This window comes from Cannabis sativa, chromosome 2 (genome assembly GCF_029168945.1).
Source record: "Cannabis sativa cultivar Pink pepper isolate KNU-18-1 chromosome 2, ASM2916894v1, whole genome shotgun sequence".
NCBI classification, from domain to species: domain Eukaryota; kingdom Viridiplantae; phylum Streptophyta; class Magnoliopsida; order Rosales; family Cannabaceae; genus Cannabis; species Cannabis sativa.
Window position 1 is genome coordinate 47,902,701 of NC_083602.1, and position 23,044 is coordinate 47,925,744.

General features: G+C 40.3%; 1 protein-coding gene across 1 annotated transcript; it reads left to right on the forward strand.

The window, feature by feature from the left end:
* The first annotated feature begins 14,032 nt into the window (after window positions 1-14,032).
* LOC133034327 (uncharacterized) lies at window positions 14,033-15,441 on the forward strand. The gene is made up of 3 exons (XM_061109389.1): window positions 14,033-14,559; window positions 14,653-14,784; window positions 15,424-15,441. The coding sequence occupies exons 1-3, from the start codon at window positions 14,092-14,094 to the stop codon at window positions 15,439-15,441; spliced, it is 618 nt and encodes a 205-aa protein (XP_060965372.1). The 5' UTR covers window positions 14,033-14,091.
* The last annotated feature ends 7,603 nt before the right edge of the window (window positions 15,442-23,044 follow it).

Genomic DNA, 23,044 nt, shown 5'->3' on the forward strand with positions numbered 1-23,044 from the left:
TAGCGATTTTGGAGAAGTGTAAAAACCTATCTGAAATCTCTTGGTCTACCAGAGAGAGACTGAATGTTAAAAGTTGCAGGAAAGATACTTATTCAGTCTAAGGAAAGTTCTATACATTTGTGGCACTGTTCCAACTTGCCTTAACTACTAGGGTTACTTCCTGAATAACCAAAGAGTAGTTGCCCAAAAGTATAGAATCCAGTATCCCAAGAAAGTAGACATATAGAGAGGAATTTCACATTATCAAGGATTTTGTGATGGTGGAGAAGAGGTTGTGTTTAATTCAACCTGTCAGATCCCATTACGAGGAGTTTACTACTATTACACTTGATTGGTATATCAAGGTGTTAATGATTATTTGAAATGCACTTTTTGTTTTATATTAGTGCAAGTGGGAGTTTGTTGGGTTTTATGCCCTAAATAAAACTCATTTCATATAATCAGATTTACTTATTAATAAAGATCAGAAATAACATTTTATGTTGCATGGTTCACATGATTTATTTCATGATTATATGTATATAATGTATGAATTTTTTTTTAAGTCCAGAACATATGAGTTGGTTAAAGATTATAGTGTTGTCAGCACAGTGGAATATAATCTTAAATTATATGTTCAAAAGTTGATTCCCTGATTTGTCAGAACACTGGATTTAGACTGACATGGTATAATCAGCGATAGGTATTCTTACACCTTGGAAAAGTGTTATGTCCTTTCCAGGACATTGGCAAAGTTTACCAGTATCGGATGTATGGAGTATACATCAGAAGGGACCGATATTGAACTTTGATTAGATATGTTAAAACTTACCGTAATATCTATTCAATTCAATATCACCTGTTGATCCTAGATCAAATGATCTCAATCCTGATATGGTTAGGCTCAATTTCAAGAGTGTTACTCGTGTTCTTTGATTTGTTAGTTAAGCCTAGTTTTGTATCAGGGTGATACGTACATTTTGGGAACACGGTAATGCAATTGAGTGGGAGCGCTAACATAAATATGGAATCTATAGCTTCTATTTGGCAAATAGAAGTAAAGGATGATTTCCTTCGAGCTTAACCAAACGAAGATAAATGGTGGAGATCTCATTTCACTTAGGTGAAATATCATTTATACAGGGTTAAGTGTTTTAAGGATAAAATACATTGTAGGGTGTTACGGTAATTTAATCCCTGTACAGTGTAAATCATCTATATAGAGGATCATTGATCACATTAGGGTTATAACAATGGATAACTAATGACGTGTCTATATCGTGGAACATAGAGCGTTTCTATATGACTGAGAGTGCAATTCCAAGTTCTAAGTGTGGATTCAATGAGGAATTAATAAGTTAGGGAATTTACTTTGTAAATTCGGTTCGACTTATTGGAAGCTCGGTTATATAGACCCATGATCCCCGTACTAGTTGAGACCATACTGCTTGTAAGACTCAGTTAATTGATTTTAATTAATCAATTATAATTCTAAAAGTTAGACTATGTCTACTTTATGAATTCTCACAGTTTAAGGATGAAATCGTAAAGAAAAGGGTTTCTAGGTTTAATTATTAATTAAGAGACTTTGTATGTCTAATTAATAATTATTTTAAATGACAATATTATTTAATAATCTATTTTAGTTATTAAATAATTAGTTTTGGCATTTAAATGATTAGAATTGGAAAAATGGCATTTTTGGAGAAATTGAAATAAAATTGAGGAAACTGCAAAATCCAAGTAAGGCCCATTTCACCCTATGGCCGGCACCTCTTTGTGTGTTTCCCAATTATTAATTTCAATTTTAATTGCCATGTAATAGCTAATCAAAGCCTAGCAAAAATAGGAAAGTGGTGGATCACACTAAATAAGGCAGTTAATTGATTACACAGTAATTAAGGAAACTGTTTTATTTGGAAAGTTGTGCTCTCCCTTCTCCCAATATATAGCAGCCCTTGTTCTCTTCTCTTGCATATCATATGAAGCCATAAGCCACGAAATTAAGAGAGAAAAATAGAGAGAAATTTCGAAATCCTTGTGAGATGAGTAGTGCCCACACACATCAAGTGGTATCTCAATCATAGTATGGAAGACTATGGAAATTCTACATCAAAGAAGGAGAAAAGAAGATCCAGGTTCAGATCTTGGTGATGCTCTGCTACAGAAAGGAATCAAGGGCTAGAGATCTGAACGGAAGGAGTCATATTATTCCGCTGCACCCACTGTAAGGTTTTCTAACTTTATATGTGTTTATTTTCATTGTTTTAGAATTCATATTAGGTTGTTAATCCAACATACTTGTTAGTAAATCTAGATCCTGGTAAAATAATTTCCAACACGTTCCTCCATTAGGGAGGATTACTCACTAAAACAAACGCGATGTAAAACCAACAATGGAGATCGAATATCTTAATAATAATAAAGTTCATTCTTTAAAATGTATTTTCTTTATTATTCTAATAAATATACTCAATAAATTCGAAATTTGGAATTAAAAATTCAAAAATAAGAATTTAAGATAATATTTATAAAATTATACTTAGATGGTGATTGAAATAAAATTAATTATTTCCATCTTAGTAGTAATCTTAAATATAAATATTAAGGAAATTAATTTAAGTTGTATTAATTTAAATTAATTAGCAAATTAATAATTTCCTTGAGAATATATTTATTGGATTCGAAAATTAAGTATAAAAATTATACAATTTTCGAAAATAATAAAAATTAGAAAAGAAATACTTCAAGCAAAAAATATCACCTATCTAGATTTTCTTTTGACTAATTAATTCAATTTCTAATAATATATATTTTAACTTATTTATTTTAAATTAATCAATTAAATGAAAAAATCATTGATTTAAGTTGGTCCAAGAATTAATTAAAATAAATAATTAATTTACAACTCAATCTATTTTTCAAAAAAAAATCAAAAATATTGCATAAGTAAAATGCAATTTTCGAAATTGATTAATAAAATAAAGAAATATATATATATATATTGAAAATTACTTAAATTTAACTTTAAAAATTAAATTTCAACCTAAAAAGAATTTTTTATTTAATTAAGTGTCATGAAAAATAAATAAATATTTAAGTATCATGATGAGAATCAACTTAGATATTTAAATTTTTTAAGTTAATTAAATGTATTAAATTCAAGAAATAAATAATTAAGTGTAGAGAAGGCTTAATTATTAATGTCTATGTTAATACTAGGAAAAATATACTTAAAATTGTACCAAAATTAATTATTTAAATAATTAATTTCACAAAGTATAATATTTTCCTATTTAAATATTAGAAATAATAAGTAGTCTAGAAATAACTATCTAGAAAATATCTTATTTGACTAAGTATTTTTTAACAAAAATTTGAAAAATCTAAAACTTAAATAATTTCAAATTTAGATTTAATTAAATATCAAAAATTAAGTTATAACCACTTAATTTGAAGATATCTTTTTAAGTTAATATTCGAAAAGATATTAACCTAAAACATATCTAAAATATTCCATTTTAAGTTAATATTCGAAAAGATATTAACTTAAAAAATATCTTAAGAATCTTTAATAACTAATGCCTAGGATTCCTCAACTTAATTTAAAATTTAAATAAAATATTCAAATTTAAGTTAGATAAGAAAAATCAGTTGTTACAACTAATTTATAACTTAAATAAGAATATTTAATTAAATAAGCTCCAGAAAAAATCTAGTTAGTTAAAATTCTTTATTTAATTAAATACAAGAAAAATACAAATAGTTTGTCTAGAAATAATATCTAAAACTAAAAGTGTTTTTCTTAAAATTAACTTTAAAATATTAAAATGAAAATAAATTTTCATATATTTTAAAAGTTAATTATGTTGCTAATTCAATTTTATTAGGTCAAACTAATATAATTAACCTAGTACAGTTACTTAAATCAAGCAAATGGGCCTTCACAATTGGGGTAGTTCATGTGAGGGGGTGCTGGGTTCAGTATGTCGTACTCACTTCTATGGCTCCCATCTATCACACAAGGCCCAAAAGAGAGGAATTTAACCTTAAAATAAATAACTGTTATTAATTGAATAGGTCCAAAAACTAAATGGACCTAAATAAAATCTATCATGGTGTGATATTTTATTTAGCAACAACCTATATGCATCTATATAATAAAATAAACACGTAATAAAATAAACACATAGGCTCACACAGGTACACACATGGATGGATCCTATCATGTTGCTAGGTCATACACAGATGAAAGAAGATTGTAAAATTTACCTGTTACAAATTATTAACTTGACAAAAGGAGCCATCAGATCATTAGATCTGGTAAAAAGGTAACCATGGCTATTTGCAATCAAGTAGTAATAGGTTTTGAAAACTTACAAACAAGCTAAAACCATACACTCCTGCAACAAGGTTAGGTGGATAGTTGGAAGTAGGATTTATTTAATTTTAAATAAATAAATTTCGAAAATAATTAAATTAAATAAAATAAATATTTTATTTTGAAAAATAAATAATAATATTAATTTATTTTTCGAAAGAATAAAATAAATTAAAATTTAATTTTCGAAAAAATTAAAAAAATAATTATTTATTTTCGAAAATAAAAAAAAAAATATTAATTTAAATTTCGAAATTATTAAAAAAATATTTAAAATTAAACCTACAATTATGAAAAATTAGGTTTCATCTAACCTAAATATCATTTCAAAATTTTCTAACTACTTTTAAAAAATAAATGTTATTTTATAAATAAAAATCAAATAAAAATTAAAAAAGATAAAATAAATATCTTTTTCAAATTTTAAATTTAATTTAAATAAATAAAATAACAAAATTTAAAAGTTAGCAAAATATCTTACATCTATTTAAAATTACATGATTATAGTTATCTTATTTTAAATTTAAATAAGGTCAAAATATTTTAAAAAAATAATTTAAAAAGGTTTAATATCTGACCTTAAATTTAAAAAAAAATAAAAAAAGATATAATCAAATTTAAAAATAAGATAAAAAATTAAGCAAAAAGATAGATATTTACTAATTTCAAATTCAAATTACACTAATATCATGAATTAAATTTAAAAAATATTAAATTAATTCATTATGATAATTAGAGTTGAATTAAGAATAGTAAATATATAAATACAAAACTACACAAAAAATCGGAAGTTAATTCCATGAAGAAGCATGAAAAAATGAAGAAAAACGAAAAATTTGGGAGCTGTACGGACGGTATGCATTGCATACCGTCCGCGCGCGCATCCTGGGAGACTGGCCGAGAAAACTCGGCGCAGGGACGCTTCAGACAAGCTTCCGTGCGCGAAGCCCAGCTTTCAAACAAAACGAGTTGTCTGCACGCGTGCTGTCCGAGGGACAAGCCTCGTGCGCGCGCGTCCCTTGATGCACAACTCCGATATTTTTCGAATCTTCAAAAAATCATAACTAATTCAAACTAAATCGAAATTGAGTTCTGTAAAAAAGTAACTTGCTTAATTTTTTCCATACTATCCAATAAAAATAATTTCAGAAACAAAATTTCAATTATTGTTAACGAAAATTTACAAACATCAATCAATCATCATATAACACTCAATACAACATTAAACCATCCAAAAAACAAATGATCGTTTTAAAGTCTAAATTTATTGCAAGCAAATCAATTACCATGGCTCTGAGGCCAGTTGTTGGAATTTATTTTACCAGGATCTTAGATCTACTCACAAGTATGTTGTTTAAACACCCTAAATATGAACTTTCTAAAACGATAAATTAAACACATATAAAGTTAAGAAAACCTTACATTGATGCAGCGGAATTAATGTCTCCTTTTGCTCAGATCTCTAACCCTTGTATCCTTTCTGTAGCAGAGTATAATCAAGATCTGAGCCCGAATCTCCTTCTTCTTTGAGTTTGATCCTTCACAGTCTTCCAATATATGATTGAGTTATTGCTTGCTATGTGTGGGCACTCACTCTTTCACTAGGGTCACGAAATTGATGAAGGAAAAAGAGAGAAGGGGTTTCGGCCAGGTATAGAAAGTGGGGAAGGCTCAATTTTCTGAAGAGAGAAATTTCTGTCAGAAGATGATATGAAAACTTGTTATTTGACTGAGCCATCACTTTCTATTTATAGGCAACTACTAGGTTTAGGTTAGGAATTATTTGGCATTAAAATAATGAAAAAATCAATTTGAAACTCCACAAATAGTGGTCAGCCATGGTGTGTTAGTGGGCCCCACTTGATTTTGCAGTTTTATCAAATTTTATTTCTATTTTCTCAAAAACGCTAATTTTCCAATTCTAACCTTTTAAATGCCAAAACTAATTATTTAATAACTAAAATAGATTATTAAATAATATTGTCATTTAATTTAATTATTAACTAGACATATAAAGTCCATTAAAAAATAAATAAACCTAGAATCTCTTTTCTTTACAATTTCACCCCTGCTTAGTGAAAATTCATAAAATTAGACATAGTCTAACTTTAGAATTATAATTGATCAATCATGAATCAATTAATGAGTCTTACAAGCAGAATGTTCTCAACTAGAATGGGGACCATGGATCTATATGCTGAGCTTCCAATAAGTGAACCAAATTTACCAAGTAAATTCCTACTTATTAATCCTTCGTTGAATCCACTCTTAGAACTTAGAATTGCACTCTCAGACTTATATAGAGCATATTATATCTTCCACGATATCAATATGCTATCTCATTTAACCATTGTTATAATCTTATTGTGATTTAAAGATCCTCTCTATATAGATGATCTACATCAAGATGGGATTTCTTTACCGTTCTCACCCCTCAATGTATTTTGCCCCTTAAAACACTTAGCTACCTGTAAATGGTGTTTAGTGATCTAATAATTAGTCAGTTAAACAAGAGCTCATCCATTTACTTCTATATGCTAAGCTCGAAGGGAATCATCACTTGACTTCTATACACCAGTAAAAGCTATAGATTCCATATTTATGTTCAGCACTCCCACTCAATCATACTATCATGTTCTCATAATATACGTATCACCCTGACCCAAAAGTAGGCTTAACTAATAAATCAAAGAACATGAATAGTACTCCTGAGTTGAGCCTAATCATATCAGGATTTAGATTCTTTTAATCTTAAGATCAACTACTGATATTGACTTGGAAAGATATATATAACGGTAAGTTTGTAATATCTTAACTTAGTTGCAATATCGGTCCAGTCCAATGTATACTCCATACATTCGAAACTAGTATACTTTACTAATGTCCTGGAAAGAACATAACACTTACTCCAAGTGTAAGTACACATCTTCGCTGATTATCACATTAGTGTAAATCCAATAACACTGATGAAACAGGGACCAATTATTTTGATTCATATGATCACAATCACATTTCACTGTGTTGACGATACTGTAATTGTGATTAAACATATGATCTGGATTTAACTGATTTTGTGTATAAAAGTAACAAACATATTAAACCATTAGCATGTAAAATTCATGCAAACATCAATCACTTCAAGTTTCTTATATTAATTACTAATCAGATTGTAAAGAGTTTTATTTAGGGCATAAAACCCAACAATAACTTGGGGCTCAGATTGTAAAGATAGGGCAAGTTGTCCAAATCCCACGATCGGTGTATTTTGTATTTACTATGCAATCTTTCTGCTTATATCCATTGTAACGAGAAGGAAAATACTTCCTCTCCAAGCTCATAGCCCTATAAATAGTGATGCATATTCACTAGGCAAAGGGTCGAAGGATTTTACTTGAGAGATATTGTCTAAGAATTTATATTCAGAGATACTGTTGTAAGAGCTATAAGAAAAGGAGCATTTCTCCTTGTTCTTGAGTTAATACAAATAACGAGGATTAGGCTATTACCGAACTGCTCGGGGCTGAACCTCTATAGAATTCCTATGTTTTTATATTGTTTTATTTTATTTCAATCGTTATAAACTACTTGTCGCTTACTAAATTATACTCACAGTCGTTGGCTAAAAGCGAGGTCAACATTGAGAATCCATAATTAATAATCCACAAGTCATTGATAAAATTCTAATAAGTCATATTATTTAGTAATTACTTAAAATTTCTAAAAAAACATACATGTTGAACAATTTGCTCTTTAAAGAGTATTTTGGTTGATCCTTAAGATGACTTATTAGAACAATAAGATCAATATTTTCTAGTGATTACATTTTGTACAATAAGAGTTCAACTACAATATTCATTTGAGACGCAAATTAAACCGTGGAATGCAAAGAATTGAAATCGTAGTACAATATGCCATGAATGAAGAAATGAATATCTTAAAGAGAAATGAAGTTTATCTTTAGTAAAGTTGCCTTATGGGGTGGAGAACATTAATTAAGCATAGGCTTTTCACTAATAATACTCATTAGAAAACATTGAGAAACATAAAGATATAAAAGAATATTCATTGCTAAGAAGTTTATTTTGAACTAAGAATCAATAACAAATGAGATTTACATTCTCACTTGTCTTTATAAAAGATTCTATTATAGACCTTGACATTTATTGCTCGTTTCAATTCATTAATAAATTCCAAACAGTTAACTAGAGGAGAAGGTATACAGACTGTCATAAAGATTTTCCTCTAATAGTAGTGAGCATATGCAAGCTTTAAAAGTCTACATGTGGATGAAGACAAACATCTCAAAAATTGGTATTTTCATTATTCTTTTCCTTTAGGTTTGAAAAAAGAATTATGAAAATAATTATATACCAGAAGGTTAGTGGGAGTAATATTTGTTTTATATATAGATAATATATTACATGCAAATGATGATAAAGTTTCATATATATAAGGTGAAAATAATTCATATCTCGAATTACTATTTTAAGATAAATAACATATACAATTTTTAATTAGAGAATAGCCACAACATCTCTGATTAAATAAAATTATATATTATTCATCTAATATAACTTTAATCTTTAAGTGTGATATATTCAACTCAAACCAGCATTTGAAAAATGATTTAGAATGAGAATAAATTAAGAACATTCCTTTGGTTCTATTTTTAGAAGTCTAATGTATGCCTAAGAGTCTGAATAAGACTTTGTATTGTATTTGTTTCAAGATCGTTAAGTAGTATCAGAATAAATAAAGTGAAGACCACTTTATTTTTCACAAAGTGATGAGGTGTCTTTAAGATACTAAAAATTATATTCATACATATTTTGTTAAGATGAATTAACCTTCTGGAAATATAGTTAACCAATTAGATTCTAACGTACTTCAGTGGTTATATTGATTCACGTAAATCAATATTTTATTACGTCGTTAAGATTACCAGTAAGTTATATTGTGGAGAATCTTGATTATTATTTCTACTATAGAAGTCAGATTCATTTATTGTTTTGAGGATACATCTTATATGATGTATCATAGAGTTTCATAGTAGGCCTAGAGTTTAGAATTACAGTTTCATTAGGCCATTAAGAAAATTTTACGAAAAATTTAGCTACAACATATATGGCTTATAACTATAAGAGTACTGGTCAAAGCTAGCATATCGACATTAAGTATTTAGCCATAAAAAGGCGTGATAAGTGGTCATTAAGTAAATATGGTATTCAGTTACCCCATATGAAGTTTTTATTTGTACAACTAAAATTATTCAATGAAACTTTAATTTTGATATTTTCTCATATTTATGTGCACCTTAATTTTATTTGAGAAAATTATCATAAGAGGACCAGAATAAACATAAGGCTTATGGTTTATTTGCTTAAGTACATTGTCACATTAAGTACATTGTTATATAGTAAATATATCATAATACATGGAAGATAATACTCGACTCATAATGTGGACATATCGCTATGATTCATATGTTTATTATATAATGAGGAACGTTTGAGTTTGAATGCTTTAGTTTAAATGCTGACCAAGTGGAAGAATATTAGAATATTTCTATTTAAGGAAATGAAATAAATAATTGATTTTGTGATAAATGAATATTTTTATATTCATTGAATATGGACAAAATTAATTACGTAATATTCTATATATGGTCAGATTTCAATATTTATTACCTGATTTGATATCCTGAATTAATTGTCAAAATATTCTGACAATTAATGTGGCGCAGATACTGATGGAGTATCTCACCTATAAATATAGGGTCTCGGTCCCAGAGCTCCTCACTCATTCTCTTCATAACAGCAAAATTCCATCTAAAGAGAGTTGAGAGAGCGAGGAAGCTCGATTACCCACATCAACCAATTTCCTTTGCAGATCAAAACTTGTGTGTGTTTGAAGCTCCAAAATTAATGACTGGAGGTATTTCGATCCTATAGTTATTGTTGACCGAGATTTTCGGCAACTATTAAAATATGATTGTAATGAAGAGCTGTAAGAAAGTGAGATGAAGATTTTTTACGTGGTTGGGGCGTTAATGAGCCTTAGTCCACGAGTCTCTGTTATTAATGGATGTATTTAATACAGATTCTACACTTGAGAGAATGTCTTTCTCTTAAATACAGAGAATGTTCTTGGTGAGTATTTTCTCTCCTTGCTCTTTTGCAAACCAAGATTCTCGACCCCATTAAATGAGCTTTGAGGGGGTATTTATAGTGTTTTGGTGGGGTAATCCCTAGAATTGTTCTTACACATGTATCTGTAAGTATCCATAAAGTTGGGCATTTCCAATGAATATACCATGGGTGATGCATGGTCAAATCCCTAGGTGCTGTAGGGCTTTTATGAAGAATGTCCTTTTTGCCTTCTGATTGACGTGACTCTTCGCAGAGTAGCTGTCGCTAGACTTAAAAGATCATTACTGTAGCGCTGTTGTTTGGGGGTTGTGCCGTCAGACTTTATTGCGTGTTACAGTCTCAACACGCTTCCTCCCATGCAGCATTAAATGCGACTTGATTGCTCGGGAGAGACCTGACATATCCCGGAGAGCCTTCACGCCATACTAGCTTCCTGGAGTACCTTATACTCCGGGTGCCTCCTCCGGGACCCATGCTAACAGCGCTTCCTTGTGGCGCACAAAGACTTAGTAAATGTTTACAAGTTATCTGATCCACGTGTCCCCTCTCGACTGGTCCACGTATTTTGGGCGAATTCTGGAGCAACATCTACCCCCCAAGCCTTGTTTACTTAGTAAAAATAAACCAAGGCTTGTTCAAGTGTCTCCGGTCGACTCCTCGTTTCCCTAGCTCAAGCCTCGAGCGCGTGGGGGCAAATTTAATGATGTCATTTAATGCAGCGATTTGCTTTTTGCAGGAATGTCTCCAGCCGCCTCCTCGGTCTTCTGATACGAACTTGGGGCGCGTGGAGGTGCGTCTGATAATGGCATTAAATGCAGCGATTCGCTTTTGCAGAGGTCGATTCGTTTCACGCCCCATGATTGATGCGGCACATTAATGGTGTCAGACGGATACTCAAACGTTTCCACCGCCTTAATGGTAGATTGATCTGATCCGTTGATTTTCGGGAATTCGAATCGTACGTCTCCCCCACCGTGCCATTGGTAGGTGATGACGCCTGCTCCTCATGCGTTTTTGCCTATAAAAGCCACCACCTTTCCTTCATTTCGGTTACTTTCCATTCCTTGCCATTTCTGCTCGAATTTCCCAGAGAGAAAATTCCTCAAAGTAGCACGAACTGTCTTAATACTTAGACACTTCATTCAGTTTTCCAGTGTTTGACTTCGCCAGTTCTCCTCAACTTTCACTCAACCACATTCAGTACCCCCAGTTCAACGATCTACTGTAAGTTTCTTGCATCCTTAGATAATAACATGCTTATATTTACTTCGTTCGTTTTCTGGGTTCGTACTTAGAGGCTTCTGGGTGTGTGAGTGTTTAAGTTCTTTGAGTTCTGCTTTAGGTTTACTGCGTTAGTTGTGGAATCGCCATTATCATGCCCCTGTTGTAGTCATACAGCTTTGTTTGAAGAGGGCCATGTGTTCTTCGTTTAACAGTTGCTTAGGGCATAGGATGGCTTTTCTCTTTTCTTTTTCTTTTTGCAAAACCACTTTCTGCGATTTCACTGCACCCGACACTTGTTCAGGGATTCTCTCCAGAGTTTCTCATGTGACACGTGTCCGGAGGGGGCCTCTTTCCAGCGGTTAGGGGACCCCCACCCCCTTTTTCTTGATTTAGGGTTTGGTATGGGACCTAACTGCTGGACTTTTCTTTTTCCCTTTTTGTTTTTCTCAGAACACAAAATGTCTGCTTCTGGCTCAGAATCTTCGAAGAAGAAAGGGAAAGGTATGGCCACGCTGGAAGAGGTTTCTCTGGGACCCGTTGCCCAGGAGGGGTATAAATCCCGTGCAACCCGGATTTGGGAAGCGGCCAAGCTTCGATCCACCCTGACTTGTCCTCACCAGCTGGAGAACATTATTAATGTGGCTGGGATCAAACCCTCCACCTCAGGGACCTTCCACCGGCCTCCTCGTGACTCGGAGACGCCTAATCATAACTATGACGGCTTCGGGGCTTGGAGTCAGACCCATTTGATGACCGGTGCCATGCTCCCGCTCCAAGATTACTTTGTTAATTTTCTTGTATTTGTCGGCCTTGCGCCATACCAACTTATTCCTCAAGCTTACCGCCTGCTCTCAGCCTTATTTATTTTTTACACCGCCCGTGGCTCGGGGTCTCCCAGCCCGGCGGAAATTTTATATTTTTATGAACTTGTATCCGTCCCCAAGAAAGGGGACAAACTTAAGGATGGTTTTTATGGATTCCGGATCCACCCTGCTAACGAGGGGGTGGTTCCGTATAATAGGCAGACTCACGTTAAGGAGTACCGCCACCGCTTTTTCTTTTCTTCCGGGTTCAGGGCCGTGGACCACCCGGAGCTTCTCACGGAGTGGGTGCGGATCCCACCTTACCAGCGGACGCTTCCCACTCAGGCTTTCCTTCGAAGGGCCCAAGCCTTCGCCTCCTATGACCACGCCGATCTTGATGTCGGGGGCCTGGTTACCACGGAGAATTGCAGAAAGGCCAAACTTATCCTTTCTCATCAATCCGTGGATGACTCCAACCTCTCACGGGTCATTTGCCCCAATGTGAGGGCGCCGGTTGCGGAGAAGGCCTTCCGGGACGAGCTCATTGCCACGGCAGAGAAGAAGTACCAAGATTATCTCTACCGGAAGGCCCAGGAGAAAGCGTACTCTAAGGCCCAGGCTGCCTCGGGGAGAGGACTTCGCGTGGGGAGTCCGGTGGAGCGAAGGAGCCAAGCCATTGCTGGGAAGTCCGAAGCTAAATTTTTTGACAAGATACTTCAAGAAGAGATTGGGGATCGTTCTGCCAGGCGGCCCCTTCGTATTGAAGATTCTTCCGAGAAGCAAACTTCCCGGCCACAGCCTTCGGCCCCCGAACCAAACTCGGGTGCTCCCGGTGCTAGCACCTCCGGTGCCGGCGGTAAGTCTCCCTTGATAATTCGCTATGTTCCTTCCGTTGATGAATACACCAGTCATAGGCCCGTAGGGTTCGATGAGCGTCTTCGTAGATTTAAGATGCCGTTGACCCGGTGGGGGGATCATTTGAAGGAGTTTTACTTTTCGAACTTAGGAGATTACCTAGGTCGGTCCCGGATGGGCTCCGGCCCTCCGGAACCTATTCCCTTAGGTCCATCAACTTACATAACGTCCAGCTGGTTTCGGCCCTCGGACAGTTATCTCGGAGATGACGCCGCCAGCATTAAAGTACAAGACTTTGCTAGGACCGAATTAGGAAGTTCGGGTAGGAGTAGCTTATTTGCTGTATCTTGTATAAGCGGTTCCTTGCGGACTTCTAACACTTGCTTATTTTTTTTGAAACAGATATCTCCATGGATGCCATCCTGGAACAGCTTGCCGGGGTTCATACTCCCGTGGCTCCTCCGGCCTTCACCTCTTCTCCCCCAGCCCCTTCCTTGAAGGTTTCTTCCAGCGCTCCCCCCGACACTATTGACTTAGTGGATGACGAGGAGGTGCTTCCGGGAGAAGGCCAAGGGAAAGGGTGGGACTTCTCGGAGGAAGCCGTTGAGGGTGCGGGGAGAGCCTCGAAGCCCTTCCGGAGGTAGCAGAGGAGGACGAGGAGGAGCCTGAAGTGGCTCTGATTCGCAAGCGTAAGGGCAAGATGGTTGCCCAGGATGAGCCGAAGAGGCCTCGGAGAGCTGACACTCCTGCCCATGGCCTAGACGGCGGGGTCTCCCCGATGGAGGAAAATCCTGCTCCCCCCCACATCGAGCTTACCCCGATTCCGGGGGACGAGGTGAGGCAGGAGCTTCGCATAGCCAAACACAACTATGCTATGGATGAGTACTCCCGGGGGCATGCCGAAGTGGAGGCCCTTAGGAGGATTCTGCGAGCTGAGGTTGAGGCGAGCATCAACCACCCGGAATGCCAGGATCCGTGGGACCTTAATCTGGACCCCTTATCGGACTGGTTCCGTCGCTTCCTAGGGCCTACCTTGGCTCCCTTTGCCGCGGAGATGACCGGCGAGTTCGCTTCTCAGCTCACACGTTGCGCGCCCAAGCGGTTTGCCACTTGCGCTTCCCTGAACTCCATCTTCCAGGTCCAGGACCTCAGCCATTCTCTCACGGTGGTAAGTACTTTGCAATTTTTGCGTTTCCTTTTGTTGTTTGTATTTTGTTTTCCTCTTTTGAGAAATTTTTTCTTATACTTTGTTATGGCTCAGCTTGCTGCTGAGGCTGGCCGCCTCTCCAAGAACATCATAAACCATGGCTTCACTCTGTCCGACTTTGGAGACATGAATGACGTCAGGAAGGTCCTCCAAGACCTCACAGCGGAGAGGCAGATCTACCAGGAGGCTGGCGGCGCCGGGAGGCGGCGGCCAAGGCCAAGGAAGAGGAGGCCAAACGGAGGGAGGCTCGGGCGGAGGCCATGATCGGGACGAGGCTCGGCGGAGAGACGGGATGGAGGCCCGGCACCGGGAGGAACTAAGGGCTCAAACCGAAGGCTGGCCGAGAAGGCCGGGCGAGATCTCCGGAGGCCGTGGAGGCTTTGGATGAAATGGTCGCCAAGGTGAGATCTCTAGAGGAGACTCACCCGGTCGGACATTGAATCCAAGGCCGCTCTAGCTGCGGAGTTGAAGGAGCTTAGGGATTTCAAAGAACAGTCCACCAGGAAGGCCAAGAGGGCCGAGCTCCTTTCTCCTGTTTCCTGCGCTCGGTGCCCGAAGCGCTTTGATGATGGTGTCTATATGGCTTGGGCCACCAATGATCAGAGTATCAAGCTTACTTTTTATCCCAAACCCGAGGAGATGATTGCCAGATTTCGGGAAAAGAAGAAGAAGCTTGATGCTGCGCTTGAGGCACGGATTGGACCTCGTCTTCCTCCGCGGCCGACCGAGCTGCCGTATTATTGACCCAGATTTTACCCGTTTCTTTTATAACTCTTTTTTTTTTTTGTTCATATTTGCTGCTACCTTAGAACAATTTACATATAGGCGGCAGCTTTCGTTTGAAAGGGAGACAATTATATTTTAAGGCCTGTCCCCGGGCCATTTATATGTATATGACCTGCCCTTTGGGCCAGGATATTTTTTATGCGATCTTTATTCGTCACACTTATATATTTTAACCTGTCCTTTGGCTCAGGGTTTTTATACTTATGCTTTTTATTTTTGCGCATACTTTTTGACCTGCCCTTTGGGTCAGGATATTTTACTTAGTTTGTTTTTGTTTGTCCGTGCGGTATACCCTAGTACCCCCCTGAGTGGCATAGAAACTTTGTTTTTAAGGCACTCAGTTTTATTTAATATAGAGGAGGTATACATTTGGACGGTACAAACCCTTTGAACAAAATCTAAGTTTAATTCGCTACTGGTAATATTTTACGAGGTGATCGGCGTTCCGAGGCTCTTGGGACGGTGGTTCGAATCCATTCTTTTAGTTTGTAAGTGCCAGAGCCGATTTCGTCCTCGATCTCATATGGTCCTTCCCAATTTGGTCCAAGTACCCCCACTCCGGGTTCTTGGGTGGCTGGAAAAACCCTTCTTAGGACCATATCCCCAATAGCGAATTTTCTGTTTTTAACCTTGGAGTTAAAATACTTGGTCACCTTCTTTTGATAAGCAGCCATCCGTATTTGAGACTCATCCCGGAGTTCTTCGACTTGATCCAAAGCCTCTTGGAGCAGTGCCTGATTGGTGGCCGGATCATAAGTCGTCCTCCTGTGGGATGGGAATAATGTTTCCACCGGGACCATTGCTTCACAACCGTACGCCATTGAGAACGGCGAGTGACCGGTTGTGGTTCTGGGGGTCGTCCGGTAGGCCCACAATACCCTTGGCAATTCTTCAGGCCAGTTATTTTTACAGGCCAGTAGCTTCTTTTTCAAGGTGACCTTTAGGATTTTATTGACTGCTTCCGCCTGGCCGTTTGTTTGAGGCCGGGCTACCGCGGAGAAGCTTTTTACCACTCCGTGTCGGTTGCAAAAGTCAGTAAATTCCTCGCAATCAAATTGCTTTCCATTGTCTGAGACTATTTTGTGAGGCAAGCCGTATCGACACACTATGTTTTTGATAACAAAGTCCAATGCCTTCTTAGCAGTTATTGTCTTCATAGGCTCAGCCTCTGTCCACTTGGTGAAGTAGTCCACTGCTACTATTGCATACTTTACCCCTCCTTTTCCCGTAGGTAGAGACCCGATGAGATCTATTCCCCAGACCGCGAAGGGCCAGGGGCTGGTCATCAAGGTGATCTCGTTTGGAGGAGCTCTCGGTATGTTCGCGTACCTTTGGCACGAGTCACACTTTTGGACATAGTCTATACAATCTCTTTTCATTGTTGGCCAGAAGTACCCTTGCCTCAATATTTTCTTTGAGAGGCTGGGTCCTCCCGTATGATCTCCACAGAACCCTTCATGGACCTCTAGCATGATTTGTCTAGCTTCAGAGTCCGATACACACCTTAAATAAGGCATGCTGAGTCCTCTCCGGTAGAGAATGTGGTCCATCATTACATAACGATGAGCTTGATACTGAATCTTTCGAGACAGTGCCCTCTCTTGGGGCAACTCACCTGTGGTTATGTACTTTATGATGGGGACCATCCAGCTGGGTTCTTGCCCAACCGTTTGTGTGGTCTCTTTTATTTTGATGCTTGGCTCTGCCAAGCGTTCCACTGGTACTACCCCCAGTTCTTCGATTTCACTGTCCGAGGCTAACTTAGCCAGACAGTCCGCATGAGCATTCTTCTCTCGGGGGATTCTTTCTACTTTGTAGTCCGTGAACTCGTGGAGCAGTTCTCGGACTATTGCTACGTACGCGGCCATCCGTTCGCCGCGAGTTTGGTATTCTCCGGAAACTTGGTTTACGACCAGCTGAGAATCACTGTAGACTTCCACTCTCTTGGCTCCTACAGCTTTAGCCAATTTTAGCCCTGCTATCAGGGCCTCATATTCGGCTTCATTATTCGAAGCTGTGAAGTTGAATCGGAGTGCCGCCTGGAGCCGCAATCCAGTAGGTGATATCATAGCCACTCCGGCTCCTGAACCGTTCTCATTAGAAGCTCCGTCCACAAATACTCTCCAAGTGGGGATTGGTGGTTCCGGTGTATTGGCTGTTGCCTCGGCTTCATTGCATTCGGTGATGAAGTCTGCCAAGGCTTGGCCTTTTATGGAAATCCGGGGCACGTAATGTAAGTCGAACTGACTCAGCTCCATCGCCCACTTGAGGAGTCTTCAAGATGCTTCAGGCTTCTGGAGAACTTGCCGGAGCGGATGATTGGTCAAGATTCTGATCGGATGGGCTTGGAAGTATGGTCTCAACTTCCTTGATGCCATCAGGAGGTAGAATACTAATTTTTCAATGACCGGGTACCTTGTCTCAGCCCCTACCATGCGCTTACAAACATAGTACACGGGGTGCTGAATTTTTTCTTCCTCCCGGACCAGTGCAGCGCTGACCGCATGTTCGGAGACGGCCAAGTAAAGGAACAAGTCTTCTCCAAGGACGGGTTTTGATAGGATAGGAGGTTTGGCCATGTGGTCTTTTAACCTTTTGAATGCCTCCTCGCATTCATCCGACCATTCGAACTTTTGGCATTTCTTCAGTATGTTGAAGAAGGGTATGCACTTGTCCGTGGATCGTGAGATAAAGCGGCTCAGTGCGGCTACCTTTCCGGTCAAGCTCTGCACGTCCTTATGTTTCTTGGGGGATGGCATGTCCAGGAGAGCTTGGATTTTCTCCGGGTTCGCTTCGATCCCCCTTTGGCTGACTATGAAGCCCAGGAATTTTCCCGACTTGACCCCGAAGGTGCATTTTTTCGGATTGGGCTTCATGCCGTATCTCCGGACGACTTCGAAACATTCTTCTAAGTCGCTTGCATGGCTGTTGCATGCTTTGGATTTGACGAGCATGTCGTCTACATATACCTCCCGGACCAGTGCAGCGCTGACCGCATGTTCGGAGACGGCCAAGTAAAGGAACAAGTCTTCTCCAAGGACGGGTTTTGATAGGATAGGAGGTTTGGCCATGTGGTCTTTTAACCTTTTGAATGCCTCCTCGCATTCATCCGACCATTCGAACTTTTGGCATTTCTTCAGTATGTTGAAGAAGGGTATGCACTTGTCCGTGGATCGTGAGATAAAGCGGCTCAGTGCGGCTACCTTTCCGGTCAAGCTCTGCACGTCCTTATGTTTCTTGGGGGATGGCATGTCCAGGACAGCTTGGATTTTCTCCGGGTTCGCTTCGATCCCCCTTTGGCTGACTATGAAGCCCAGGAATTTTCCCGACTTGACCCCGAAGGTGCATTTTTTCGGATTGAGCTTCATGCCGTATCTCCGGACGACTTCGAAACATTCTTCTAAGTCGCTTGCATGGCTGTTGCATGCTTTGGATTTGACGAGCATGTCGTCTACATATACCTCCATGTTTCGTCCCAGGAGGCTTTTAAACATCCGGTTAACCATTCTTTGATAGGTTGCTCCGGCATTTTTCAATCCGAAAGGCATGACTAGGTAACAGTATACCCCCTTATCGGTCCTGAAGCTAGTGCACTCCTGGTCTGCCGTATGCATTTTTATTTGGTTGTACCCAGCATAGGCATCCATGAAAGACAGCAGCTTAAATCCGGACGTGGCGTCTACCATCTGGTCGATCCTGGGCAGCGGAAAGCAGTCCTTTGGGCAGGCTTTGTTTAGATCTGTGAAATCTATACAAACCCGCCAAGTCCCGTTCGGCTTGGGCACCAGGACCGGATTTGGCCAGCCATTCCGGATAATACACGTCGCGGATCATGCCATTGGACAAGAGTTTGTCCACCTCTTTCTCTAAGGCCTCGGCTTTCACCGAGTCGAGCGGGCGTCTCTTTTGCTGTATAGGGGGCATGTCCGGGTTGACATTGAGTACATGGGTGATGACATGAGGGCTGATGCCGGTCATGTCTTCTTGGCGCCATGCAAAGATGTCGATGGCGCCCTTCAGTGTTTTTATTATTTTATCTTTTTCCTCCGGATCCAGGCTCTTCCCTATCCGGAGTACTTTGGTGGAGTCGTCGTCGCACACTGGTATTTCTTCGACGTCCTCCATTGGTTCCACGACCCTTTCGGACCCTATGCGAGGATCCAACTCATCCTCTTCAGCCTTCTCTATCTCAGGGGGCCCCCGGACCATGAGTACTGGTAAGTGGGTGGCAACATTGTAACATTGCCTGGCCTCTCCCTGATTTCCCCTCACCGTTCCGACTCCGGCTTCCTGGGTAGGGAATTTTAGGCATAGATGTCGGATTGAAGTAATTGCACCAAAGTCGACGAGGGCCGGTCGGCCTAGGATTGCGTTGTAGGCTGTTGGACAGTCTACCACCACGAAGGTGCAATACTTAAATGTGCTCTGGGGGTATCCGGGCATAGGAGTAACCGGAGCCTGACTTTTCCCATCGGGATTAGCGTCGTCCCGTTAAACCCTGTGAGCTGTGATCCACTAGGCGAGAGGTCCCGGTCGGTCAATCCTATCGCAGTGAAGGCTTCTTTGAAGAGCAAGTTCACGGAACTCCCATTGTCAATCAGGACCCTAGCCACCACCTTATTTGCGATGGGGGTCTCTATGACCAGCGGGTCGTGGTGAGGAAAACGCACCGTCTTGGCGTCTTCCTCTGTGAACGTTATGGGCTGGTCCATTAGCCGGGGCCTTTGAGCCGGGAGTTGAGTAACCTCCCACACCTCACTGTGTCTTGCGGCCTCGGCATATCTTTTTCGCTCCTTGCGAGTGTTTCCTCCGATATGGGGACCTCCGGAGATCATGGCTACCCGTCCATTAGGCCGGGGCGGTAGTCCGGGGATATGCTGGGTGTCACCTGCGGGAGCAGCTGGAGGCAATACTCCTGCTGTACCCCCTGGCGTTCCCGGAGGCATACCCCCGGCCACCTGCCCTGGATTAAGGTGGGGCAACCTATTTTTGATCCACTCATAGAGGTGGCCCAAACGGATCAAATTTTCAATCTCGTCTTTGAGATTTTTACACTCATTGGTGCTATGACCAATGTCGTTGTGGTACTCGCATCTTTTACTCGGATCTCTCCGGGAGCTATCTTTGTACAACGGCTGGGGCCTCCGGTAGTGCGTATTTTGCCTAGTGGCAAAATATACACGTTCCTGAGAGTCCGTGAGCTTTGTGTACTGAGTATATTGGGGTGTGTATCCCTTCTTTTGGCGCTTCTCTCCCGTTCGGGTGCTGCCCTTGGAGGACCTTTTGCTCCTCGACCCCTGAGTAGGGCCTGTTAAGCTAGCAGTCGGGGCGGCCTGTGAAGGAGTTCGTCCATTCACCCCGGACGGGTTGCCGTAATGGGAAGATGCCGGTGCCAAAGCTTGACCCTGGCTGTATCCGGGAGTAGCGGAGAACTGTATGCCACTTACTGGTGGAGTTGCGGTCGGGACAGTACCCGAGGGCGACACTCCTGGCATGTATCCTGCTATCCCGGTGGGATAGTAGCCTCCGTAAGCCACGATCTGGGCTTCTTCGAGGTTAATATATTTTTGGACTCGCTTCTGGAAGTCCTGAAGGCTAGCAGCGCCTTCTTGCTGCAACTCGTTCCAGAAGGGAGTCCCAGTGCGGATTCCTGCTTGGAGAAGCGCAAGCTGTTGTCCGTCGTCGACCTTCTTGGTCTTCGAGGCTTCCTCTCGGAACCTCTTGATGTAATTCTTCAAGGTCTCGGTGGGCAGTTGCTTGATGTTGGTCAAGGCACTAACCTCCAAGTTGACCTTCCTGGCAGCGACAAATTGTCTCCGGAAGTTGGTTTGGAGTTTGTTCCAGCAACCCACCGATCCTGGTTCCAATTTTTTGAACCATTCCTCTGCTGATCCGCTCAGAGTGAGGGGGAAGCACAAGCATTTGGCGTCATTGCTGACCCGCATGACTGTCATGACACGGTTGAACCGTGACAAGTGATCACTGGGGTCGGAGTTCCCAGTATAGGCCGCCATTTCGGGCATCTTGAAGTTTTTAGGGAGCTCCGCCTCCAGGATATGTTTGGCACAAGGCTCCCGATCCTCACTGTCCGAGTCGGAGTCGTCTCCCTTCTGCCTCCGGGAGACTCGAGCAATATCTTTTCGAAGTATGGCAAGTTCCGCCATAATCCCTTCGTTTACAGTGCCCGAGGAGACTACGGGCCTGTATCTTTTTTGGTCAAGGTGATCCCGGAGGTCACCTTGATTCCCATTGATTTGATTTCTCAGATCAATGGGAGGACATCTCTGTCCTCTTCTTCCTCTACTCCCTGGTTCCTGGTGCACGGAAACGCTTTTTCGGTCCCCTCAATCCTGAGGGCCAAGACTCCCTCTTTGGGGCTTGCCCCTCTGCGGACCTTTCCCTTTAGGGAAATCTGAGCGGACCCTTCGCGGATCCTGCACCTTTTTCTTTCGCCCAGGGGTAGAAGTAGGGTTTTTTGTTTGGTTTTCCTCAGCAGGGTGCCTTATAGGGCTAGGTTCCCTAGGTCTTTGCTGCTGGGAGTTAGGCGAAGACGTCGCTGGCTCCCCGTCGAGCCCAGCTGCCATCGCCTTGGGGTGTACGTGAATACCAGCTGCCTCCATGGCTTTCTGCATGGCTAGCATCACTTCCTGCATTTTTTGATTTTGCACTTTCTGAGCTTCGATCTCAGTTTCATGATCGATAGCTTTTTGTCTAAGGAGCACCAACTCCGAGTAGCTTCCTTCGTCATAGGCATACTCGTCGAGGTGTTCCTCGTAGTTCTCGTCGGGAACTATCTCTTCTTCTTCTTCCTCGGACTCCTCTGCTGCTCTTGAGGCTACATCTTCCTCATTGGGATCTTGAGCGTCTTCCAGAGGGCGAGGATGACGTGTACTTCTGGTCTCCACCATTGTTGTGAAGTCAAATGCTTGTTATGTAGCAGCTTTCCTCAGCTCTCAATGAAAGCACCAAAATGTTGACCGAGATTTTCGGCAACTATTAAAATATGATTGTAATGAAGAGCTGTAAGAAAGTGAGATGAAGATTTTTTACGTGGTTGGGGCGTTAATGAGCCTTAGTCCACGAGTCTCTGTTATTAATGGATGTATTTAATACAGATTCTACACTTGAGAGAATGTCTTTCTCTTAAATACAGAGAATGTTCTTGGTGAGTATTTTCTCTCCTTGCTCTTTTGCAAACCAAGATTCTCGACCCCATTAAATGAGCTTTGAGGGGGTATTTATAGTGTTTTGGTGGGGTAATCCCTAGAATTGTTCTTACACATGTATCTGTAAGTATCCATAAAGTTGGGCATTTCCAATGAATATACCATGGGTGATGCATGGTCAAATCCCTAGGTGCTGTAGGGCTTTTATGAAGAATGTCCTTTTTGCCTTGTGATTGACGTGACTCTTCGCAGAGTAACTGTCGCTAGACTTAAAAGATCATTACTGTAGCGCTGCTGTTTGGGGGTTGTGCCGTCAGACTTTATTGCGTGTTACAGTCTCAACACGCTTCCTCCCATGCAGCATTAAATGCGACTTGATTGCTCGGGAGAGACCTGACATATCCCAGAGAGCCTTCACGCCATACTAGCTTCCTGGAGTACCTTGTACTCCGGGTGCCTCCTCCGGGACCCATGCTAACAGCGCTTCCTTGTGG